At 51.0% G+C, this 25128-nt stretch overlaps 3 protein-coding genes across 13 annotated transcripts; all 3 read left to right on the top strand.

The window, feature by feature from the left end:
• Positions 1 to 565: 565 nt before the first annotated feature.
• On the top strand, positions 566 to 11881 carry LOC138806114 (zinc finger protein 7-like). 9 transcript variants are annotated; one of them, XM_069991674.1, is made up of 5 exons: positions 566 to 626; positions 1054 to 1173; positions 1876 to 2392; positions 4598 to 4714; positions 8084 to 11881. In XM_069991674.1, the coding sequence occupies exons 3-5, from the start codon at positions 2215 to 2217 to the stop codon at positions 9805 to 9807; spliced, it is 2019 nt and encodes a 672-aa protein (XP_069847775.1). In that variant the 5' UTR covers positions 566 to 626; positions 1054 to 1173; positions 1876 to 2214; the 3' UTR covers positions 9808 to 11881. The 9 variants fall into 9 exon arrangements, with proteins under 9 accessions (XP_069847775.1, XP_069847778.1, XP_069847779.1 ...); XM_069991677.1 differs by lacking the exon at positions 566 to 626 and having other exon boundaries at positions 666 to 1173; positions 1876 to 1923; positions 2266 to 2392; XM_069991678.1 differs by lacking the exon at positions 566 to 626 and having other exon boundaries at positions 666 to 1173; positions 1879 to 1923; positions 2266 to 2392.
• A 5190-nt stretch (positions 11882 to 17071) lies between these two features.
• Positions 17072 to 19021, top strand: LOC138806118 (COMM domain-containing protein 5-like). Of its 3 annotated transcripts, none has more exons than XM_069991692.1 (2): positions 17072 to 17170; positions 18167 to 19021. In XM_069991692.1, exon 2 carries the CDS (start codon positions 18208 to 18210, stop codon positions 18880 to 18882), a length of 675 nt encoding a protein of 224 aa, XP_069847793.1. In that variant the 5' UTR covers positions 17072 to 17170; positions 18167 to 18207; the 3' UTR covers positions 18883 to 19021. The 3 variants fall into 3 exon arrangements, with proteins under 3 accessions (XP_069847793.1, XP_069847794.1, XP_069847795.1); XM_069991693.1 differs by lacking the exon at positions 17072 to 17170 and adding an exon at positions 17703 to 17878; XM_069991694.1 differs by lacking the exon at positions 17072 to 17170 and adding an exon at positions 17929 to 18088.
• A 3283-nt stretch (positions 19022 to 22304) lies between these two features.
• LOC138806117 (large ribosomal subunit protein uL2) lies at positions 22305 to 24899 on the top strand. Its single transcript, XM_069991691.1, has 6 exons — positions 22305 to 22376; positions 22620 to 22759; positions 22836 to 22977; positions 23225 to 23443; positions 24393 to 24508; positions 24704 to 24899. The coding sequence occupies exons 2-6, from the start codon at positions 22622 to 22624 to the stop codon at positions 24860 to 24862; spliced, it is 774 nt and encodes a 257-aa protein (XP_069847792.1). The 5' UTR covers positions 22305 to 22376; positions 22620 to 22621; the 3' UTR covers positions 24863 to 24899.
• Positions 24900 to 25128: the final 229 nt, after the last annotated feature.

The raw sequence follows: 25128 nt of genomic DNA on the forward strand, positions 1-25128 counted from the left end.
GTCCTGGCGACCGTAGCCCGGAATCGGCTCACGTAGCCTGAGCGTGGGCCTAGCCTCGGCCCCAGAAAACCCTGCCGGACTGCGACTCCCGCGCCCGGCCCCGCCCCGCCCACCGGGGCCCCGCCCACCGGGGCCCCGCCCACCGGGGCCCCGCCCACCGGGGCCCCGCCCACCGGGGCCCCGCCCACCGGGGCCCCGCCCACCGGGGCCCCGCCCACCGGGGCCCCGCCCACCGGGGCCCCGCCCACCGGGGCCCCGCCCACCGGGGCCCCGCCCACCGGGGCCCCGCCCACCGGGGCCCCGCCCCGCCCACCCGGGCCCCGCCCCGCCCCCAGGGCCCCGCCCCCTACCGGCCCCGCTCCACCAGGGCCCTGCCTCTCCCCCAGGGCCCCGCCCCGCCCCCAGGGCCCCGCCCCCTCCGCCAGGGCCCCGCCCTCTCTCGCGAGCCCTTCCCCTCAGCCGTGAGCCCGCCAGTCCGGTGAGCCCCGGCCAGGCCCCGCCCTGAATCCTGGAGGCGGGGCTCAGGGCCACCGAGCCGCCGCGGTGGTCTGGCGAACCGAGCGGCCGGAAGTCTGCGGGGCGCCGGTGGGCTAGAAGGCCGCGGTCCCCAGGCCCGCCCCGGGGAGGTGAGCCGGCGGGGCGGGCGGGCGGGCGCGGGCCGCGGGCTCCTCGCTCTCCGGCGGAGGGGCCGCCGGCCTGTCCAGGGTCGGCGGGAGGCGCGGGCGGGGCGGGGCCGCGCAGCCCTTCCCGGGCCGCCCGCTCGTTCCGGTGCCCTCCGGAGTGAGGCGAGACCCAGTGGCCGTCCTCCCGGCCCGATCCCCGGCCCGAGGCCGGCCTGGGTCTGCGGCCGCGGCGCCTCTGCTCCTTTTTTGTTTCTTGGGGTCGGTCGTGGGGCTTGAACTCGGGGCCTGGGCGCCGCCCCTCGGCTCGTCAGCTCCAGCGAGCGCTCCACCGCGTGAGCCACAGCGCCGCTTCCGGTTTTGCACTGCTTTATTGGGGATCTGAGTCTCACGGACTTTCCTGCCCGGGCTGGCTCTGAACCGCGATCCTCAGGTCTCAGCCTCCTGAGTAGCTGGGATGACCGGCGTGAGCCACCGGCGCCCGGCTCCTGTGCTGTTCTGAGGCTGGTGCCATCCTAGTGACCTGCCCTGGAGTTTACCTGCTGGAGAGCAGGTAGGGTATTGCATCGGGTAACCTCCCTCTCTCTTTCTCTCTTTTTCTTTCTTTTTTTTCTTTTTCTTGTTTTTCTTTTTCATCGGTTGTGGGGCCTGAACTCTGGGCCTGGGCGCTGTCCTTCAGCTCTTCATCTCAAGGCTAGCGCTCTACCACTGAGCCACCTTCCCAGCCCTGGTGACCACTTTCCTGCCATCCTTTCTTCTGGCTCCTGTCTACTGGAGAGTACCTCCCTACTAATTTTACTGCCTGTGGCTACACACTGGTAACTCAGTACCATTTCAGTCTACCTCAGGTCTTGGACTTGTTCTTCATGTGGTGGGGTGCCTTCCCCACCATCATGCCTTTGGCCCAGACTTAGCCAGAGTTTTCACCATGAAGTGGGGTCATAGTTTCCTGTACTTACATCAGCACTGTCATAGTTGTGTGTTTCTGTGATTATCACTTCCATCAGATGCCTCATAGACACAGGGTACTCATGCATTCATTATTGCCTCTCCAGTGCTACCTAAGTACACACTCAGCACAGAAAGATAAATGACGTTTCATGGGACAAACACTCAGGTTCAGGGCTGCCTCCACCCAGCCCCAGGTCCCTACTACAGTTGGAGGTAAAGGAGCAGGGACACCATACTTGCCTTGACTGCCCTAGAATTTAGGAGGCTGCTAGCACCTGACCTCTGAATCTTCTGTGATTTCCAGCAGGTATCGGAACCAGAAGGAATGGACGCCTACCCAACAAGCCTCATGGTAGGACGTCTGGCTGTCTCCATTCCCTCACTTGTCTTATGAAGCCTCCACCTCCTACTTGGGGAATCTTTACTGAGCCTGGACTCAGACCCAGCCTTAGCACTCACTGTGGCCACTGCCAGGGTCAGGCCAGCCCCTTTGCTCTCCTTCCCAAGGCCGTGAGCCTATCTCTGATTGTAAAGTCACCATGGTTTGAGGTCCTCCTCTCCTCAGGATTTTAGATTGAAAGGATCTAGGTGACTTTTGCCTAGTCCTGTGATGACCTCCATGAAATAGACATGATGCAATACCATGGAGACTGGAACCCAGAGATCCATGGAGTGCTGGTTTGTATCCTTTCAGGAGGCTGTGACATTTGGCGATGTGGCTGTGCACTTCTCTCGGGAGGAGTGGCAGTGTTTGGATTCTGGCCAGAGGGCGCTCTACAGGGAAGTGATGCTGGAGAACCACAGCAGTGTGGCTGGGCTAGGTAAGGCTGCACTGTGTGACTCCCAGCCACCCTGCCAGGCTTCCCTTAGAAGCAAGGAATGTGGAAGCTGAGGGCTCAGACCTCTGTGGGCTAACTGGGTCTTGAACCTGTGAGAGTATCAGGACTCCCGTATGACAGCCTCTGGCTAAGTGGACTTCTGGAAGCTGGAAAAATATCTGTTTTCCTTAAGTGATTAGTTTGTGGAAAAGAGGATGAATATGATTGATGTAGATTGTTTGCATGTATGAAAATAGAATAGTGAGGGGCTGGGAAGGTGGCTCAGTGGTAGAGCAATTGCCTTGCATGCATGAGGCCCTGGGTTCATGCCTCAGCACCACATAAGCAGGGGAAAAAAAGCTGGAAGTGGCGCTGTGGCTCAAGTGGTAGAGCACTAGCCTTGAGCTGAAGAGCTGAGGGACAGCTCCCAGGCTCAGAGTTCAGGCCCCACGACCAGCCCCCCCCCCCCCAAAAAAAAAATAGAATAGTGAGGCTGAGATATAGCTCAATGGCAAAGCACTTGCCTAGCAAGTGCAATGCTTCAGGTTTGATCCTCAGTACAAAACCCACACCCCCACACCCCCCCCAAAAAAAAAAAAATAAAAGCAAAACCAAAAAAACACAAGCCACGTACCAGTGGCTTGTGCTTGTAATCCTAGCTATTCAGGAGGCTGAGATTTGAGGAGAGAGGATGGTGGTTGGAAGCCAGTTCAGGCAGAAAAGTCCTAACCACCAGAAAATCAGAGTGGCACTGTGGCTCAAAGTGGGAGAGCACTAGCTTTGAGGGAAAAAGATCAGACAGCATCCAGACCCTGACTTCAAGCCCCACAACCAACTGAAAAAACAAAATAGAATATTGAAACCTATTGAAATTGGTTTAGGAAAGGGGAAAGGGACAGTGATAGAGGGAATGAGATTTTTTCATTATTTAGTTTCTAAGTAGCTAGTCATTTCTAAACTGCCTTTTGGTTTAGTTCATGTGTTCTGAGTGTCATTGGGTTGGGTTTATATTCTTTGTTAGGTCCATGACTCCCTTCAGTGCCCAGTACAAGAATGTTTCGTTGTACTGTCCACACTTCAAGAGAATGTTTTATTTTTCCTACTTTTTATTGTATGCTTATTTCATTTTAGCTAGCACAATACATTGCTTAAAGAAAGATCAACCTAGCATTTACAAGCATGTCCTGGTTGGCATGTTCAAAGTAAATTGTAGCGACCTCAGTTCTATTAATCAATACCTATTTATCGTAATTAGAGCTGTTGAGGTAAAGAGCTCATAAATTATCACAAGAATATTTATTTTTATGATAATAAGTTACAAGTTTTAATGTTTATTATTTCTACCTATAGCTTTATTGTTATTTATAATGTTTATATGCCAATCAATACTCTGTTAAGCCCTGGAGCTAATAGTTTAAATGAATAAAAAATTTAAAACCTGTCTTCAATGAAAAAAAATTGTTATCATCTCATTGTTTAAAAGAGAATGGTTTTTCTATAGGTGGGTTCTGCCTACAAAAGCTTGAGCCTGTTACTGTAGACTTTATGACCTTTCTGCCTGCCTCCCTCATGGTAGGAAGTCAGGGAAGTTTCAGACTCCAGAACTTTGATCCTGGATTGGATAACCTTTTATTACAGGGTATGGAGCCACTCTGTAGCATGGGACAGATGGTCCATGGGTCTACATTCTGCCAGATGGTATTTTGCACAGGAACTTGAGGCTAGGAGGCCATGTGTGAGTACTGGGCCTTATAGATTTCTAATCAGAAATCTGCTTTATTTGTCCATTTCTTTTCTTTTTTTTTTGCCCATTGTGGGGCCTGGACTCTGGGCCTGGGCGCTGTCCCTCAACTCTTCAGCTCAAGGCTAGCATTCTATTTGAGCCACAGTGCCACTTCTGGCTTTTTCTGTGTATGTGGTACTGAGGAATTGAACCCAGGGCTTCATGCATGCAAGGCAAGAACTCTACCACTAAGCCACATTTGCAGACTCTTGTGACAATGTCTCCTTGAGATTGTGGGAATCAAGGTGCCTAGCTGTCCAGCCTCGGGCTGGATGGATCTGGACAATGGGGATGCCATGTGTTCTGATCCTCACCTCTCTGCAGAGGCTCTTCCTGTGTAACAGCCTGTGTCCTTCATGCCTGAAAACCAGGGGAAGCTGAATCCTAGCCATTCTCCAGCTTCTCTTTCTCTGCTGCCGTCTCAGCAGGATTCCTGGTCTTCAAACCTGAGCTGATTTCCCGACTGGAGAAGGGGCAGGATCCATGGGTCCTCGATTTACAGAGAACAGAAGGAACAGAAACACCACAGACTTCTCAGACAGGTAGGCTCAGATACTGTTGGAAAGAAGGAATCATAGGTAGGGTCTCAAAGCGGTATGAAACTGGATTGAATACCAGTGGCTACACTTGGCTACAGTGGAAATGAACAGACAAATCTGATGCTACAAAGCCACATAGCAAGGACCCAAAATACATATATTCAGTAAAACAGATGTTTTTTTTTTTTTTTTTTTTGTCGGTCGTGGGGCTTGAACTCTGGGCCTGGGCGCTGTCCCTCAGCTCTTCAGCTCAAGGCGAGCGCTCTACCACTTGAGCTACAGCGCCACTTCCAGTTTTCTGGTGGTTTATTGGAGATCGGAGTCTCACGGTCTCTCCTGCCCGGGCTGGCTTTGAACCGCGATCCTCAGATCTCAGCCTCCTGAGTAGCTAGGATTACAGGCGTGAGCCACCAGCGCCCGGCAAACAGATGGTTTTGACATAGCAGCATATTTTGCCCAGTTTCTAATTTTACTAATATTTTTACATAGCAAAAGCACAAATTTGTAGATCCAGTATTATTATTATTGAGGAGCCAGTGCTGGTGGCTTTTGCCTGTAATTCTAGCTACTCAGGAGGCTGAGGGCTGAGGATCACATCTAAGCCAAACCTGGGCTGGAAAGTTCATGAGACTGTTATCTATAATTAACCACTAGAAAACCAGAAGTGGAGCTGTGGCTCAATGTGGTAGGGTGCTAGCCTTGAGCAGAAAAGCTCAGGGACAGTGCCCATGATGTGAGTTCAAGCCCCATGACAGACCAAAAAAAAAAGTTTGAGACACACCTAGACCAAAAGTTTATTAGTAAAGCAAAATAAGGAAAGATAAAGAGTACACACAAACATGAGTGTGAGCACACCTGATAATCGGTGCAGTCAGTGTTTCATGTGTTATAGTGAAAAGGTCTGGCTCAAATTTACCTTAAATGTTCCCCTGCTCCCCCCCCCTTTTTTTTTTTTTTTGGTATATGTCAGTATGTGTATTTGTGTGACTGTACTGGGGCTTGAACGCAGGGCCTGGGTGCTGTCTCTTTGAGTGTTTTTGTTCAAGGCTAGAGCTTTATCACTTGAGCCACAGTCCCACTTCAGGCTTTTTGATGGTTAATTAGAGATAAGAGTCACATGAACTTTCCTGTCCAAGCTGGCTTTGAACCTTGATCCTCAGATCTCAGCCTCCTGAGTAGCTAGGATTACAGGCATGAGCCACCCGCCACTAAGTGTTCCCTCTTGATCTGACACCTAGTATATTTTTAGTTGTTACACTGTTTCTTCAGAGAATTTGAGGTTGGCCTGCTCATTAAACTTAGCTCATTGATGTTTGGACATCCCTTCAAGCAAGGATGGCTTCTGTCATATGCTCCACCAAGACAGGGGTCCATCCCCACGATAAGTTTCTCCCTTAAATATTTTGGTGTCAAGAGGAGTCATTTCTCAAGATAAGTTTGTTTCTTTAATATGTCCTTGCTCAGATTAGAGCATACCAGTTATTGTGGTAGCAGACATGGTCAGAGGTAGAGAGCTTCTCTATTTCCTTTTTTACTAAACATTGCAGTTTATGAGCAATGCAAGGTTTAAATGAAAAATAGTGTTTATATGTTTTTAACAAGCTACTTACCAGGTGCCAGTGGCTCATGCATGTAATCCTAGCTACTCAGGAGGCAGACAGCTGATGATCAAGGTTTGAAGCTAGTACAGGCAGGAAAGGCTACAAGACTTATCTCCAAGTATCCACCAGAAAACTGCAAGTAGTGCTGTGGCTCAAGTGTTAGAGGGCTTGTCTTGAGCTGAAGAAGCTCAGGGACAGCACCCAGGCCCAGAATTCAAGCCCCATGACAGACAAAAACAAAAACAAAACAAAAACCAAGCTATTTATTAATACAGTGTTATTCCTAAATTTCTGCTTTTTCCCATATTTCACTTTTTCTTATCTACCCTGCCTCAGCAGCACAATCCAAGTGAACAAAAACAGCAAATAAGCTGGCTTAGTTGTACATACTTATAATTCATTTTGGAGGTTGAGGAAAGAGGATTTCAAGTGTAAGGCCAGCTTAGGGTATATCAAAAGGCTGTCCTATGGAGGGGGGGTGGGGGGAGGAGGGGATGGGAAGGGGAAACAAAGGAGGAGGCTACAATGCTTGATAAGAAATGTACTCATTATCTTGCCCATGTGATTGTAACCCCTCTGTACAGTATTTTCACAATAAAACAAAAACAAAAACAACGCTGTCCTGGCCATTACCACCACCTCCACAAAAAACGAAAGAAAGAAAAACAACAAAAGCTCTCATCTATAGTGGCCAGAAGTCTTCAGGGCCCAGCTCCATGTGAAGGCCAACCTGGGCTATATAGCTCACGCCTGTAATCCTAGCTACTCAGGAGGCTGAGATCGCAGTTCCAAGTCAGCCCAGTCAGAAAGGTCAGTAAGATTCTTATCTCCAATTAAGTACCAAAAAGCCAGAGGTAGAGCTATCGCTCAAGTGGTGGAGTGCTAGTGCTAGTGTAGAACAACAAAGCTGAGGGACAATACCTAGGCCTTGAGTTCAAGCCCCAGGACTGGCATAAACAAAGAAAAATAAATTATGGTGTCTTCTTCCAGTATTATTTTTTTCTTCTTCTGCTTCTGCGTCTGCTCCTCCTCCTCCTCCACCTTCTTCTCCTTCCAGTATTATTATTTCTTCTTCTTCTTCCAGTATTATTATTTCTTCTTCTTCTTCTTCCAGTATTATTTCCTCTTCCTCCCCTCCCCCTTCTTCTCCCTCCCCCTTCCCACCCTCCCCCTCCTCCTCTTCTTTGTCTTCGTCTTCTTCCCTGGGCACTGTCCCTGAGCTGCTTTTGCTCAAGGCTAGTGCTCCCTCACTTGAGCCACAGAGCCATTCCTGGCCTTTTCTGTGTATGTGGTACTAAGGAATTGAACCCAAGGCCTCATGCATGTTAAGCAAGCACTCTACCACTGAGCCACATTCCCAGCCCCTCCCCCAGTATTTCTTTGTAGCACATTTCTTTTTTTGTTTTGTTTTTGTTGGTTGTGGGGCTTGAACTCTGGGCCTGGCCACTGTCCCTCAGCTCTTCAGCCCAAGGCTAGTCCTCTACCACTTGAACCACTGGGCCGCTTGTTTTCTGAGTGGTTTATTGGAGGTAAGTGTCTCACGGACTTTCCTGCCTGGGCTGGCTTTGAACTGTGATCCTCAGATCTCAGCCTCCTGAGTTGCTAGGATTACAGGCGTAAGCCAACAGCATCCAGCCTTTGTAGCACATTTCTACTGGGGCTGTGTCACAATGTTCAGTTCAACCCATGCTAGAAGTGCTAACCATGATAGCTGTAATCTTTGTCCTTTCTCTGAGCTCCAGACATAAGAACCATTTTTATTTTATTTCAGACTCTGCCAGTAGGACTGACGGTGAGCAGGCCTGTGCAGACATGAGCATTCTCAAACCACAAAGTCCTGGCTGTGGGGACTCTTCTAGTTCTCAGGTCTGGTTAGGGAGTCATCCATGCAGCCATAGGCTGAGAGTGAAGGGCTGCCTCTCCCAGAGGCACTGTTTACCTAAGGAGACTGTGGCTTCAAAGACCCTTCTGAGTTATCAGCTTAATGAACAACAGAGAGACAGTGTGGAAGGGACACCACAGAGATGTGAAGTGTGTGGCAGATGTTTCAGACCTACTTCAGATCCGGCTTCACAGTGGGAAGTAGCCATGCAGGAGAAACCTAACAGATGTCAAGGATGCTACGAGAGATTATCTGACTGCCTACAGAGTAACTGTTCAAGTAACTGCAATGGGGAGAAGCCGTATGAGTGTGAGGATTGTGGGAAAGTCTTCAGGCTGTGCTCCCAGCTCAGTCAGCATCAGAGAATACACACTGGAGAGAAACCATTTAAGTGTGTTGAGTGTGGAAAAGCCTTCCGCCTAAGCTCAAAACTTATTCAGCATCAAAGAATTCATACTGGAGAGAAGCCCTACAGGTGTGAGGAATGTGGGAAAGCCTTTGGGCAGAGCTCAAGCCTTATCCATCACCAGAGAATTCACACTGGAGAGAGGCCCTACAGTTGTCGAGACTGTGGGAAAGCCTTCAGCCAGCAGTCACAGCTGGTTCGACACCAGAGAATTCACACTGGAGAGAGACCTTACCCGTGCCAAGAGTGTGGCAAAGCCTTTAGCCAGAGCTCAACTCTCACCCAGCATCAGAGGATGCATGCTGGGGAGAAATTGCAAATAACAAGCGATTCAGAAAGTCCAGGCTTTCTTGCACATCAGAGAAGTCATGTAGAGAAGCCTTTCAAGTGTGGGGAGTGTGGGAAAGCTTTCAGGTGGATCTCCCGCCTGAGTCAGCATCAACTGATTCACACTGGAGAGAAACCTTATAAATGCAACAAGTGCACAAAGGCTTTTGGTTGTAGCTCAAGGCTGATTCGCCACCAGAGAACTCACACTGGAGAAAAACCATTTAAGTGTGATGAGTGTGGGAAAGGCTTTGTCCAGGGCTCACACCTTATTCAACATCAGCGAATTCACACTGGAGAGAAACCGTATGTGTGCAGTGACTGTGGGAAAGCTTTCAGCCAGAGTTCCAGCCTCATTTACCATCAGAGGATCCATAAAGGAGAGAAGCCATATGAATGCCTCCAATGTGGGAAAGCTTTCAGTATGAGCACACAGCTCACTATCCACCAGAGGGTTCACACTGGGGAGAGACCTTACAAGTGTAGTGAATGTGGGAAAGCCTTTAGTCAAAACTCAACTCTTTTCCAACACCAGATCATTCATGCTGGAGTGAAGCCCTATGAGTGTAGTGAATGTGGAAAGGCTTTTAGCCGAAGCTCATACCTCATTGAACACCAGAGAATCCACACTAGAGCCCAGTGGTACTATGAATTTGGGAACACTCTGGAAGGGTCCACCTTTGTGAGCCGTAAAAAAGTCAACACTGTAAAGAAAGTGCACCAATGTGATGACTGTGAGAAAATCTTCAGGTGGCGTTCACATCTCATTATACATCAGAGAATTCACACTGGAGAGAAGCCTTACAAATGTAATGACTGTGGCAAAGCTTTCAATCGGAGCTCAAGGCTTACTCAGCACCAGAAAATTCACATGGAATAAACCATTCACCTATATCAATATAAGTCTGCAGCCTTAATATTTTATATGAGATCATTTATAAGAACTAAGAATGGCTGGGCACCAGTGACTCATGTCTATAATCCTAGCTACTCAGGCTGAGATCTGAGGATCAGTTTGGGCAGGAAAAGCCATTAGTCTGGAATTAACCACCAAAAAGTTGTGAGTTAGCTGTGTATCAAGTGGTAGAGTTCCAGCCTTGAACAGATAAGCTCAGGGCCTGAGTTTAAGCCCCAGGACCAGCACAAAGGAAAAAAGAAATAAGAATGTTGGGATAAAGCTGGGTGCTGGTGGCTCACACCTGTAACTAGCTACTAAAGAGGCTGAGATCTGAAGATTGTGATTTGAAGCCAGCCTGGACAGAAAGATCTGGGAGAGTGTTATCTCCAATAAACTACTGAGAAAAAGCTGGAAGTGGCACTGTGGCTCAAGAAGTAGAGCAGTAGCTTTGAGCAAAAGAAGCTCAGGGACATGGCCAACACATACACAAAAAAGAATGTTGGGAAAGATTTAGAATTATTCTAAGAAAAGGAATATCTGACTTTATTTAAAAATGTATGGTTATTGCTGCAGTGTTTGACATTGACTTGTTGGTAAAGCCAAGAAACAACCTATATTTGGAGTTTGCAGAACTAGGCCCTGAAATTGATGGGCAGGCATGAGGAAGTTCCTATGAGCCCTGTTAGACATCAGGTTATATCACCCAGAATAATTGCCTTGGGATCAGCTGTTCAAAATGACTTCACTGATAGAGAAATTATAGTGCTGGGACATGGCTCAAGTGATATGCTGTCTGCTAAGCAGGCATGAGCCCCGAGTTCAAATTCAAGTTCTGTTAAGAAAGGGAAAAGAGCCGGGCACCAGTGGCTCATACCTATAATCCTAGCTACTCAAGAGGCTGAGATCTGAGAATCATGGTTCAAAGCCTGCCCTGGCAGGAACATCTGTAAGACTCTTATCTCCAATAAACCACTAGAAAACCGGAAGTGGCACTGTGGCTTAAGCGGTAGAGCACTCACCTTGAGCTGAAGAGTGCAAGGACAGCGCCCAGGCCCAGAGTTCAAGCCCCACGACCGACAAAAAAAAAAAAAAAAAAAAATAGGGAAAAGGTGCTGGGATGTAGCTCAGTGGCAAAGTGATTGCCTAGCAAGTGCAGTGTCCTGGGTTTGATCCTCTATACCAAAAAAAAAAAAAGACCCCCCCCCCCACACACACAAAGAATGGAGGTGGAGCTGTGGCTCAAAGGGTAGAGCGCTAGCCTTGAGGAAAAAGAGCTCAGGGACAGCGCCCAGTCCCAGACTTCCAACCCCACAACTAACAACAACAAAAGGGAAAAAAACAATAAGGAGTTATTTACAATAGAGGTTTGGAAGTGCAATGTGTAGTGTTTACTTGTTTCACTTGATACCTTTTTATTTTTATTTTTTTTAATTTTCCTGCTTATGTGTGCTGAGGAATTGAACCCAGGGCCTCATGCATGCAAGGCAAGCACTCTACCACTGAGCCACCTTCCCAGCTCTTGATACCTTTTTGTGTGTGTCTTGATAGCAGGTTTCGAACTCAGGGTCATGGGGTCTTGCCTTTTTCTCTCATTGATAGCATTCTTACCATTGAGTTATACCTCCTGTCTCTTGCTGGGTCATTGGAGATAGAGTCTCACAGACTTTTCTGCCTAGCTACCTGTTTTTTTTGCCAGTCCTGGGGCTTGAACTCAGGGCCTGGGCACTTTTCTTGAACTCAGGGCCTGTGCTTGTTTTGCTCAAGGCTAGCTAGCACTTTACCACTTGAGCCACAGGGCCACTTCTGGCTTTTCTGTTTATGTGGTACTGAGGAATTGAACCTAGGGCTTCATGCATGCTAGGCAAGCACTCTACCACTAAGCCACCTTCCCGTGGGCTACCTTTTGAACTATGGGTTTTCAGCCTCCTGGATAACTAGGGTTATAGGAATGATCCACTGGCATCTAGGTTAAAAGAAAAAAAAAAATCATTCAGTAGTTGTACAAGGAGGATTTCATTTTATTGTGATAATGTCACATAAACATAAATATTTTCCAGTCCGTCTCATGCCCATTATTCCCCCCCACCTTTAAATAATTTCAGTAGTTTTCATGTTCTATCTTCATACATGCAAACAACTGCTTCAACTATATTCAGAACCTATTTGAATTTCTTTTTTTTTTTCAGTTTATTAAAATTACACCAAGGGAGCCAGGTACTAGTGGCTCACACCTATAATCCTAGCTACTTAGGAGGCTAAGATCTGAGGATTATGATTTGAAGCCAGGCCACTAGGAAAGTTTATAAGACTTATCTCCATAACCACCTAAAAAACAGTAAAGCTGTGGCTGAAAGTGATAGATCACTAGCCTTGAGCACGAAAGCTCAGGGAAAGTGCCGAGGACCAACATCAACAAATTACACAAGGGCTTTGACCATGACATTTCAGACGTGCATATTATTACCTTTGCTTAGAATAGGCTTTTCTGTTGCTTTTTCTTTGGCCTGATTCCCACCCCTATTACAGTTCAACAGCTTTCATTGACATATGCATAGTTAAAATGTATTTTAGCCAGGCATTAGCTACACAGGAGGCTGAGATCAGAGATCACAGTTCAAAATCTGTGACTTTTTTTTTTTTGGTCTGGTCGTGGGGCCTGAACTCTGGGCCTGGGCGCTGTCCCTCAGCTCTTCAGCTCAAGGCTAGTGCTCTACCACTTGAGCCACAACGCTACTTTCGGCTTTTTTCTTTTTGCTTATGCGGTGCTGAGTAATCGAACCCAGGGCCTACAGGCATGCAAGGCAAGCGATCTACCACTGAGCCACCTTTTTTTTTTTTGGTGGTTTAGTTGTGGAGCTTGAACTCATGGCCTGGGCCGCAGCACCACTTCCAGTGTTCTGATGGTAAACTGGAGACAGGAGTCTAACAGACTTTCCTGTCCTAGCTGGCTTTGAACCGCAATCCTCAGATCTCAGCCTTATGTGTACCCAGGATTACAGGTGTGACCCACCAGCATCTGGCCTGTAAGACTATTAGTTCCAGGAAATGGTGCTATGGCTCAAAGTGGTGTATCACTAGCCTTGGGCATAAAAGCTCAGGGATAGTACCCAGATCCTGAGGTCAAGCCCCAGGATGAGTACAAAAAAAGGGCTGGGGCTGGGAAGGTGGCTCAGTGGTAGAGTGCTTGCCTTGCATGCATGAGGCCCTGGGTTCCATTCCTCAGCACCACATAAGCAGAAAACAAAAAAGCCGGAAGTGGCGCTGTGGCTCAAGTGGTAGAGTGCTGGCCTTGAGCTGAAGAGCTGAGGGACAGCACCCAGGCCCAGAGTTCAGGTCCACAACTGGACCCCCCCCAAAAAAAAAAAAAAAGGCTGGGAAGATGGCTCAGTGATAGAGTGCTTGCCTAGCATGCATGAAGCCCTAGGTTCAATTCCTCAGTACCACATACACAGAAAAAGCCAGAAGTGGCACTGTGGCTTAAGTGGTAGCATGCTTATCTTAAGCACAGAGAGGTTTAGGGACAGTGCCCAGGCCCTGAGTTCAAGCCCCCAGGACTGGTGAAAAAATAACAACAAAATGTATTTTTTTTTTTTTTTTTGCTTTTTGCTTATGTGGTGCTGAGGAATCGAACCCAGGGCTTCATGCATGCAAGGCAAGCACTCTACCACTGAGCCACCTTCCCAGCCCACAAAATGTATTTTAAAATTACTTACACTCTTACTTTTCTAAATTCTGTAGTTAGAATCACCTCTGTGCATATATGTACATATATCTCACATCTTGTTTATCTTGATCCAAGATAAGTCAGTTAACCCCTTTTCTTCCATATGTGTTCGTACAAGGGTCTATTTACCAAGAATTTATTAAGCATTGGTGAATACATATATATATATATATATATATATATATATATATATATATATATATATATATATATATATACACACACACACACACACTTTTTTTTTCTCCTTGGGAATGGTGCTGTTCCTGGGGTTTGAACTCGTGGCCTGGGCACTGTCCGTATACTTTTTGCTGTACCATTTGAACTACAGTTCCACTTCTAGGTCTTTGGTGACTAATTAGAGATAAGAGTCTCAAAGAATTTCCTGCGTGGGCTGGGTTCAAACCCTTAGCCTCAGCCTCCTGAGTAGTTAAGATTATAGCCTTGAGCCACTAGTGCCTAACTTGGGGATTAATTGAGATTTGTCTTTCTGGCCTGGCTTTGAACTTCAATCCTCAAATCCTCTCAGTAGCTAGAATGACAGACATAAGCCTCACGTGTCTGGCTCATGATGGGTTGTTTTTTCCTCCATGAATGATGGCTGTTGTAGTGGTACCTATAAAAGCAACTGCCTGCAATGATCTGAGCAGGTAAAGGGACTCCACAGACCAAGCTGCATGTACGAAGACGATTTCTCCACAATGGCCAACTGAGGAAATACAGCCTGCCTGCTCATCAGAGTTGTCAGCATTGGGAGTTCAGGGATTTTCATGGGCCTGTTACAGATGATCTGGTGCTAGGCAGGAATCCTGTATTTAGGGCTTATGGAAATTCTGCCATCTAGCCGGAGGACTGCCTTTAATCTCCAAAGACAGAGAGATAGTAGTGGGCAAGGGTGGCAGACTTCCAATGTGAAAATTGCAAGAGCTCCGTCCAGGAGGCCAGCAAGTCGGGGATAGTTGTTCTACAGAACATATTTCTTCCTAATTGAAAAAGAAGAGGTGTTTGACATGTATGTACATATTTGCCTTCCTACCTTGAAATAAGCAATAGTACACAAACTACTGAAAATGGCAACCCATAGAGGAGGCTGAGGATGGGAGAAGCAAGGTTTTGCTCAGAATCTATCTTTAAAAATTTTATTATGAAGCTGGGCACTGGTGGCTCACCCCTGTAATCCTAGCTATTGAAGAGGCTGAGATCTGAGGATCACGGTTCAAAGCCAGCTTGGGCAGAAAAAGCCATGAAACTCTTCGATAAACCACCAGAAAACCAGAAGTGGTGCTGTGGCTCAAGTGGTAGAGCTCTAGCTTTGAGTTGAAGAGCTAAGGGACAGTGCCCAGGTCCAGAGTTCAAGCCCCATGATGAAAAACAAAACACAATTATTATGGGCATGGGAATGTGGCTTAGTGGTATAGTGCTTGACTAGAATGAACAAAGTCCTGAGTTCAATTCCTCAACACCACATAAACAGAAAAAGCTGGAAGTGGCGCTGTGACACAAGTGGTAGGGTGATAACCTTGAGCAAAAAGCAGCTTAGGGCAGTATCCAGGCCCTGAATTCAAGCACGAGGACTGGGAAAAAATAAAAATTTTATTTTTGTCAATTGTGGGGCTTGAACTCTGGGCCTGGACACTGTCCAGGTGAGTGTTCTACCACGTAAGCCACAGTGCCACCTCCAGTATTAATTGGAGATATGAGTCTCCTGCCAATGCTGGCTTTGAACTGTGATCCTCAGATCTCAGCCTTCTGAGTAACTAGGATTATAGGTGTGAGCCACTAGTGTGTAGAGAGTGTATCTTTTTTTTTTTTCTTTTTTGTCTGTTGTTGGGCTTGAACTCTGGGCCTGAATGCTGTCCCTCAGCTCTTCAGCTCAAGGTTAGAGCTCTACCACTAGAGCCACAGCACCACTTCTGGCTTTTTCTGCTTATGTGGTGCTGAGGAATGGAATCCAGGGCCTCATACATTCAAGGCAAGCACTCTACCACTGAGCCACCTTCCCAGCCCTTGCTCGTATAATTCCAACTACTCAGGAGACTGAGATCTGGGGATCCTGGTTGAAGTAAGTCTAGGCAGGAAAATCTATGAGACTCTTCTCTCCAACTGATCACCTAAAAGAAGCCAAAGTGGTGGTATGGCTGAAGTGCTAGAATGTTAGACTTGAGTGAAAAAGGTAAGAGACAGTGCCCAGTCCCTGAGTTCAAGCCCTTACGTACACTGTACACCTCCCCCCCCCAAACAAAAAGGGACAATGTCATGGAAATAAAAATTGTGGGAAAATCTAGGTGCCAGTGGCTCATACCTGTAATTCTAGCTACTCAGGAGTCTGAGATCTGAGGATTGTGGTTCAAAGCAAGCCCAGGCAGAAAAGTCCACAAGACTTTTTTTTTTTTTTTGTCGGCTGTGGGGCTTGAACTCTGGGCCTGGGCGCTGTCCCTCAGCTCTTCAGCCCAAGGCGAGCGCTCTACCACTTGAGCTACAGTAGCGCCACTTCCGGTTTTCTGGGGGTTTATTGGAGATCGGAGTCTCACGTTCTCTCCTGCCCGGGCTGGCTTTGAACCGCGATCCTCAGATCTCAGCCTCCTGAGTAGCTAGGATGACAGGCGTGAGCCACCAGCGCCCGGCTTCCACAAGACTCTTAATTGACCCTCAAAAGGGTGCACATGAAGCTGTGGCTCAACGTGATAGAATATTAGCCTGTTGAAATTAGAACACAGGAAAAGCCTCTGTGTGGGTGTGTACGTGTGTACACACCTGCATGCATTGGTTTCTGGGCTCAAACTCAGGGTCTTGGATTCCCCTCCCTGCCTTTTTTTTGTTTCTCAAAGATAGCTCTCTACCAATTGAGCCACACCTCCACTTCTGGCTTTTTGCTGGTTAACTGGATAGAAGAGTCTCATGAGCTTTTCTACCCAGGCTGGCTTTGGGCCTTGATCCTCAGAATCTCAGCCTCCTGAGTAGCTGGATTACAGGTGTGAGATATCAGTGCCCAGTTGGTTTCTTAGCATTGCATTTTAGGGAACAATGGTCTATTCTGGTTCATGTTGATCTGGTCCTCTGTTGATGGGCATTTGTGTTGTAGTGCTTTGGCTATTATAAATACAGCTGTTAGGCGCATTCTTCGCGTTGGGTTCCATTGTGTCAGACCAGAGAAAGATTGGCCCTAAGCCAGTGACTGGTGGACTGGTTTACAGAGGCCCAAGGGGAGCACCACGGGCAGGCAGAGCTCGGAGGGCCCAGCCCAGGGGGCGCGAGGGCAGCTGCCGGGGAGGCCGGCCCGAGACCCTGGGCACGCCGGCACTGACTCAGACTCTGCCTCCGGGGCTCAGGCGCCGAGCTGCGGCGCTGCTTTCCTAGGCAGTCCTGGGAGATGAGTACCTCTGGCAGGCCTGTAGCTCGCGCTCCAGAGATGGCGACCGCGAAGCTCACAGCTCGAGGCGTCCTAGGCGGCGGGGCTGGGCGCTGCGGCGGGGCCCGGCGCCCGGTGCCCGATAAGGGGACCCACTTCCGGCTCCGCCCGGACTCTAGAGGGCAGCCTCCCGGGCTCCTAGCGCGGGCCCGGGCGCGTCGCCGCGCACTTCCGGGGGCCGGCCCCGCTTCTCTGAGACCCTCTCGCCCCAGGTGCGCGGCGCGGCGGCGGGGGGAGGGCGGCGGCGGCGGGGGGAGGGCGGCGGCGGGGGGAGGGCGGCGGCGGCGGGGGGAGGGCGGCGGCGGGGGGGAGGGCGGCGGGGCACGGCGGCGGGGGGAGGGCGGCGGCGGGGAGGGCGGCGGGGCACGGCGGCGGGGAGGGCGGCGGGGCACGGCGGCGGGGGGGAGGGCGGCGGGGCACGGCGGCGGGGAGGGTGGCGGGGCACGGCGGCGGGGGGGAGGGCGGCGGGGGGAGGGCGGCGGCGGGGAGGGCGGCGGGGCACGGCGGCGGGGGGAGGGCGGCGGGGCACGGCGGCGGGGGGAGGGCGGCGGCGGGGGGAGGGCGGCGGGGCACGGCGGCGGGGGGAGGGCGGCGGCGGCGGGGGGAGGGCGGCGGGGCACGGCGGCGGGGGGAGGGCGGCGGCGGCGGGGGGAGGGCGGCGGGGCACGGCGGCGGGGGGAGGGCGGCGGGGCACGGCGGCGGGGGGAGGGCGGCGGCGGGGAGGGCGGCGGGGCACGGCGGCGGGGGGAGGGCGGCGGTCTGTCCCGGGCTGGGCGCCGAGGCGGCCCCTTCCGCGCGGAGTCAGGGCCGGGCGCGGCGGGGCCCTGCGGGGGAGAGCCAGCGGGGCCACCCTGCCGGAAGGGGCCGCGGGGACGCCCGGTCCGCGGCCCCGCAGCCCCCGCCGCGGCGCCCTGTCTGAGGTGAGGGTCCTTCGCGCTGGCGGGAGTGGGGACGGGGCCCCAGCTGCTGTGTGACTGACTCCGAGGACGCTCGGGGGCTTTCCTGCTCCTTGGTCCTCCTCTCCGCTCACCGCAGAGGTCACTTCCTCTGGGAGACCTCCCTCGCACTGGGATTCATCCGGCCGCCTCCCTGGCATTCTTCACACTTAGTTCTCAGTCCGCATTCTGAGGGTGAGGATCCTAGGAGTCTTTTTTCCTGGTCTTTGACACCTGGGGATGTGAATCTTTGTCCTCTTTTACCTGCTCCAGGCGGCCGCTCCACTTGGGCCCATCAAGGAAGAGGAAGCAGGATGTCTGGCTTGGGGGCTACAGCTCCATACCTGCATCACCCAGCGGACAGTCATATTGGCCAGGCCAGTTTCTTGGGGCCCCAGCTGCCTCCAGAAGTGGCAGCAATGACCAGGGTCCTGGAAAGTCTGGACAGAAGCACATTCAAAAAGCTGCTGAAGCTTGTAGTCTGCAGCCTGCAAGGGGAGGACTGCCGAGAAGCCGTACAGCACCTCAGTGCCAGGGCCAACTTCCCGGAGGAACAGCTGGGTCTCCTACTTGGAGGTACATACACACTCCTCCAGCAGGCCCTCCGGTTGCCCCCCAGTAGCCTGAAGGTAGACATCTTCAAAGACCAGCTCCAGGAGCTTGGCATTCCCTCAGACCTGGTTGGAGACTTGGCCAGCGTAGTATTTGGGGGACAGCGGCCCCTGCTGGACTGGGTGGCCCAGCAGCCAGGGGCCTGGCTACCCCACATCTCCAGTTTCCGATGGCGGGTGGATGTGGCAATCTCCACCAGTGCCCTGGCCCGTTCCCTACAGCCAAGTGTGCTGATGCAGCTGAAGCTCTCAGATGGATCTGCCTACCGCTTGGAGGTCCCCACTGCTAAGTTCCAGGAACTTCGGTATAGTGTGGCCCTGGTCTTGAAAGAAGTGGTAGAGCTGGAAAAGAAGTGTGAGCGCAGACTGCAGGACTGAGCCCTCATGTGTCAGGCATTCCAGCTGGTGTGAAGTCCCACCTCCTATGTAGCAGGCTCCTATTGAGGGTCTGGATTGTAAGCGTGTGATTTTGTTTTTCCAGTTTTGAAATAAATTTTATTTGGCATGTTTTTCCTAATTGCTAATAGATTTCAGTGAGTTAGTATAGGAGGTTGGAGGAAGGAACTTTCTTTCCAAGAAAAGTGGGTGAGCATGAACAAAATCTAGAAGGCATGAAGACTGAAAGGGCCTGTGCTGCAGCTATGAAAGCTTCATGCCTGTAGCTACTCAGGAGGCTGGGATCTGAGGATTGAGGTTTGAAGCCAGCCAGGAAAGTCTTAAGACTCTTATCTCCAATTAATCACCAGAAAATTGGAAGTGGTGCTGTGGCTCTTGTGGTAGAGCGCTAGCCTTGAGCTGAAGAGCTGAGGGACAGCGCCCAGGCCCAGAGTTCAAATCCCATATCCCCTGGGGCTGGGAAGGTGGCTCAGTGATAGAGTGCTTGCCTTGCATGCATGAGGCCCTGAGTTCAATTTCTCAGCACCACATAAGCTTTTAGAAAAAGCTGGAAGTGGCGCTGTGGCTCAAGTGGTAGAGTGCTAACCTTGAGCTGAAGAGCTGAGGGACAGCACCCAGGCCCAGAGTTCCCCATGACCACCACCACCAAAAAGATAAAAATAGATCTTCCTTATGATCTCACAATACTACTACTGGGCATATATTCCAGAGGGAAGAAAATTGATATTCCAGAAAGTCATCTACCAATATAATTATATATAGAACGTGAATCTAAGGGATTACTTAGGGGAAGTGGAATGGGGAAGGGAAAAAGAAAGTAATTTTGAAACGCAAATATATATGAAAACAGCACAAAGAATCTCAGTACAAACTGTTGATCAATAGGCAGATGGGGAAAGAGAAACATTCTACGTGTGTACGTGTGGCTTGTATTAGTGGGAGGGTTTGGCTAACAAGATAGATGAAAGGAGCAATATGGTTGAAGTAGATCGTTTGCAACTATGAAAACAGCGATGAAATCTGTGGAAGTTCTTTTGGTAAGGGATTAAGGGAAGAGTGATAGAGGGTGTAAGATTGATCAGAATGTATTGTAAATGTGTGAAAATGTAACATGAAATCTTCCCTTATATAATGTAAGCTAATAAGAAAAGATAATAATGAAGTTTCAGGTCTTTAAGCTCTTTGATCCATTTAGAATTGATTTTTGTACAGGGTCAGAGATGGAGGTCCAGTTTTAGCTCCAGCAGCTACAGCTGTTGGGGAACAGAAGCCAAGGCAAGCAAAACAGAGGTCCATGATTACTGGCACTAAATTATGTGTATGTCACAGGAATCACTTTAAGGGTGGGAGGGTAGGGATGGGAAGGGGAAACAAAGGAGGAGGCAAAAATGCTAGATAAGAAATGTACTCATTACCTTGCTCATGTAATTGTAACCCTCTGTACGTTATTTTCCCAATTAAAAAAACTTAGTACTAAAAAAGAATCACTTTAAGAACATTTTAAAAGTTACTTCAGATTAACAGGATAAAGTAAGGAGGAATGGAGAAGAGAGAAACATCCTACTTCCCATACAGGAATGGGAGTTGAAGCTTTTTTTTTTGTCAGTTGTGGGGGGCTTGAACTTTGGGCCTGGGCACTGTCCTTCAGCTCTTCAGCTCAAGGTGAGCACTCAACCACTTAAGCCACAGTGCCACTTCCGGTTTTCTGGTGGGTTACTGGAGATGAGTGTCATGGACTTTCTTGCCTAGGCTGGCTTTGAACTGTGATCCTCAGATCTCAGCCTGAGTAGCTAGGATTACAGACGTGAGCCACCTGCGCCCGGCTGAAGACTTTATAAAAAACAATTTTAAGCTAGGTGTGATGGCTCCTGCCTGTAAATCCTAGCTATGTGCGAGCAGAACACAGTTGGAGACCAGCTCCAGCAAAATGTACCTAAAGCCCCGTCTCAACCAAAAAATAAAAGGATGCAGAAATGTTCACCTGGAATCCCAGGTGTGCACAAAGCATAATCAGGAAGATCACAGTATATGAGGGCCTTGGCAAAATAGAAAAGATCTTGTTTGAAAATAAAGCAAAAAAGCTAGGGGCTGGGAAGGTGGCTCAGTGGTAGAGTGCTTGCCTTGCATGCATGAGGCCCTGGGTTCGATTCCTCAGCACCACATAAGCAGAAAAAGCTGGAAGTGGTGCTGTGGCTCAAGTGGTAGAGCGCTAGCCTTGAGCTGAAGAGCTGAGGGACAGCGCCCAGGCCCAGAGTTAGGTACCATGACTAGCAAAGAAAAAAGAAAATAAAGCAAGAGGAGTGAGTTAAGTGGTAGTGTGCTTGCCTAGCAAGTACTGGCCACTAGACGGTCTCTGGGACATCCATCACCGCGAGTGCCCAAGAGCTCCATGGCTAGAGAGGAATGCCCCCACACAACTGGCCGCCTCCATCAGGTGAACCATGTCTGTGGAGTCCCTGCTTCATGTCACACCATCAGCCAGGAGGGCTGAGCCACTTCTAGACTGTAAGGAACAGTGGTGTGCCAGTGTGTAATTATAGATACTAAGGAAGCTGAGATTAGAAGTTCGTGGTTCGAAGCTGGATTCAGCAGACGAGTCCAAGAGACTCACCTCCAGTTAACCAGCAAAAAGCCAGAGGTATGGTTCAAGTGATTGAGCACCACCAGCCTTGAACAAAAAAATTGAAGAGCTTGAGGTCCGTGCCGGTAACTGCAGGTGCGCACACAGAATGGAGGAGGGGCGGCCGGAGTTTCTCGTGAAGTCTGCAGGGCCTGGCCTCGTCAGGGCGCACTTCATTCAGCCACTCCGGGAGCCCAAAGTGGCTGGTGTCTACAAGTTTCTTCTGGAAAAACGGTCCTGCCCGACGTTCCCCGGCCCCTGGCCTTCCTCGGGGACTCCTTGCCTTCGGCGGCCCTGCGGCTGCGCCGTGCGCCCGGGCCCGAGCTCAAGCCGCCGCCGACACCAGCACCAGAGACCCCTCCCCTGGCCCGCCCTGGCGCCTCCCTCCAGGCCCCTGGGTGCCTCTTCCCGACCCCGCAGGGGCCCAAGGCCCAGCGAGCGGGAGCGGCCGAAAGGCAGGCGGTGGACCCGCGTTCCCGCTCCGCAAAGCGGCGCCGTCCAGCTGCCGCCGCCCCGGCGCGCCGTGGTCAGAGGGACCCTCATTCCACCCAGGCCCGGCCCGGCCTTCGAGGCTGGAGTAGCTCTCCTCCCGTGTCCCGGACGAAGCCGCAGCCAGAAGAGGACTCCTCAGCCACGAGGGCGCGCCGGCTGCCCACACTACCGCGGCCCTGCGCGCCGGGTACCACGGCACCTTCCCTAGTGCGCCTGCGCGGGAGCCCGGGCAGCGGGAGGCGCAGGCAACTACACATCCCGGAGTGCACTGCGGCAGGAAGCTGCCGCCGCCTCTGACCACGCCCCGGAAGATAAGGCGGCTCGCCGGCTCGCCCTTTCCTCTTTCGGCCGCGCTCGGAAGCAGGTAAGCGGCCGCTTGGCGTCTTGGCCTTGTGTCCATCCGCTGCCATCCGCCGCCTTCTGCCACTCTCTGCTGTCGCTCGTGGAGCGGGGTCCCGACCTGCACCCCAGGCGACTCTTCTGAAGGCGCGGGCGCGTGCCGGGCAGCAGTCGGGGGCGTCCCGGGGTGGTGGTGCCGGGCCCTGGGGCCGGTCCCGGGCCCTGGGGTTGGCGGGGCGCTGACGCTGGGCCGCCTTCACACCCGCAGCTATGGGCCGTGTGATCCGCGGGCAGAGGAAGGGCGCAGGCTCCGTGTTCCGCGCGCACGTGAAGCACCGCAAGGGCGCCGCACGCCTGCGCGCCGTGGACTTCGCGGAGAGGCACGGCTACATCAAAGGCATCGTGAAGGTGCGGGGACCGCCGGCCGGCGGGCGGGGGAAGGGGCTCCCCGACGGCCGCGCCGTCACGCTGCTGCCTTCCCCAGGACATCATCCACGACCCCGGCCGCGGGGCGCCCCTCGCCAAAGTGGTCTTCCGCGATCCCTACCGGTTCAAGAAACGGACGGAGCTGTTCATAGCCGCCGAGGGCATCCACACGGGCCAGTTCGTGTACTGTGGCAAGAAGGGTGAGCCTTGCGGAGAGGTGGGGAGCCGGCTTGGCGTTCTCGGTTTCGGCTCCGCTGGAACCTTTGCTGGCGGAGGCCTCAAGTGGGCGATCCATGTGGGTCGACTGGGCCTGAGAGAGAAATCAATATAGAAGCGCTTGAAAGAGACTGGAGGGCTTGACGTTGGACGCTGCCATCTCCGCTTTGGGGATTGCCTGGGGAGATGTTTCACGTTGCTTTTGACTTCTCGGTACCACTTCTGTTGCAGCCCAGCTCAACATTGGCAATGTTCTTCCCGTGGGCACCATGCCTGAGGGTACTATTGTGTGCTGTCTGGAAGAGAAGCCTGGGGACCGGGGCAAGCTGGCTCGGGCCTCCGGGAATTACGCAACTGTCATTTCACACAATCCCGAGACCAAGAAGACCCGTGTGAAGCTGCCATCCGGCTCCAAGAAGGTCATCTCTTCTGCCAACAGAGCTGTTGTTGGTGAGTGCCAGACAGGTCACACTGAACACTACCAGTCTAGAGGTACTAGACTCTGGAACTTGAATGACTACTTTTTTTCTTTTTTTTGTGTGTCATGGGGCTTCAACTCTGGGCCTGGGTGCTGTCCCTCAGCTCTTCAGCTCAAGGCTAGCGCCCTGCCACTAGAGCCACTTCTGGTTTTCTGAGTGGTTAATTGGAGATAAGAGTCTCAGACTTACCTGCCCAGGCTGGCTTTTATCGGCAATCCTCCTATCTCAGCCTCCTGAGTAACTAGCGTTACAGGCGTGAACTACCTGGCATGACTTTTTTTTTTTTGACAGCTTTAGTTGTATTGACTTAGAGTAGGCAGCATATACATTTCACTGCTGGTTTGAAGTTTCTGCTCTAGACTTAGGTCCTAAACAATTTCTATTTCCTGTGCTTGGATCCAGTTGGTTAACTTTATAGTTTCAGAGATTATAATGTCAGGTAAAAATAAGTTGAGTACTGTTCAGTGTTTTCATTCCAGGGTTATGTTCACAAAATAAGTAAGGCTGTTTGCAGTGGGCTTTGTCACGTAGGGGAGGGGGTGCTCAGATGTTGAGGATGTTCAGGGATTTTGTCACGTTGGGGGGGAGGGGGTGCTCAGGTGTTGAGGATGTTCAGGGATTTTGTCACGTTGAGGAGGGGGTGCTCAGATGTTAAGGATGTTCTGGAAATCCCTGGGCAGCTGATCTCATTAAGTCCTCAACCTGATGGAGAGTGGTTTGACTTGAGAGATGAAAGAGGTTTCTGTGTTAGTTCACTGTATGTAGTTCACATATAGAAACTAAGGTTTCTATATGGTGGTTGTGAGAGTCCTTTGAAAGTGATCATTGCAGAGATGTAGGGAACTAGTAGAAGGCCAATGGAGGTTTTAACTGTGGTGTCCTGTGATGCACATCCTCGAGGTATGTGATCTTTCCTACAGGTGTAGTGGCTGGGGGAGGCCGAATTGACAAACCTATCTTGAAGGCTGGCCGTGCCTACCACAAGTATAAGGCCAAGAGGAACTGCTGGCCCCGTGTACGGGGTGTGGCCATGAATGTAAGTATTCTAGAAATGGGGAGTGGAGTACCTGGGGCTAAAGTGCCTTATGGCTGTCCCCTACTGGGCAATATTTTTAGTAGAACCACTAAATGGCGATTTGTAGCCAAAGGGCACACTTGATCCTATTATAGCCTTCCCAGAGCAAGTTGAGGTCACCCTTACACTAATGCCATCATCTCCCTTTGTCTTTAGCCTGTGGAGCATCCGTTTGGAGGTGGTAACCACCAGCACATCGGCAAACCCTCCACCATCCGTAGAGATGCCCCTGCTGGACGTAAAGTGGGTCTCATCGCGGCCCGTCGGACTGGGCGGCTCCGTGGAACCAAGACTGTGCAGGAGAAAGAGAACTAAAGTGGAAGGGATCAATAAAACATGTCTTTGGCTATTAGGTCGTGCTTACGTATGTTTCTGTGGTTTCAGGGTTAGGGATCATGCTGTGGAGCCTTTTGGTAGAATGAAGGTTGAAGAGACTACCAGTGAGATGGGCTGTAAGACTACAGGAATAGGAGTTTGCTCCCCAAGGACGGGCTCAAAACCATGGCATAACGAGCTGGGACTTGGGTTGGTGTCTTTTTTGTTTGGTCAGTCATGGTGTTTGAACTCGGCCTGGGCACTGT

Source organism: Dipodomys merriami, unplaced genomic scaffold (genome assembly GCF_024711535.1).
Source record: "Dipodomys merriami isolate MVZ:Mamm:240054 unplaced genomic scaffold, mDipMer1.0.p SCAF_4, whole genome shotgun sequence".
In the NCBI taxonomy this organism is placed as follows: Eukaryota; Metazoa; Chordata; class Mammalia; order Rodentia; family Heteromyidae; genus Dipodomys; species Dipodomys merriami.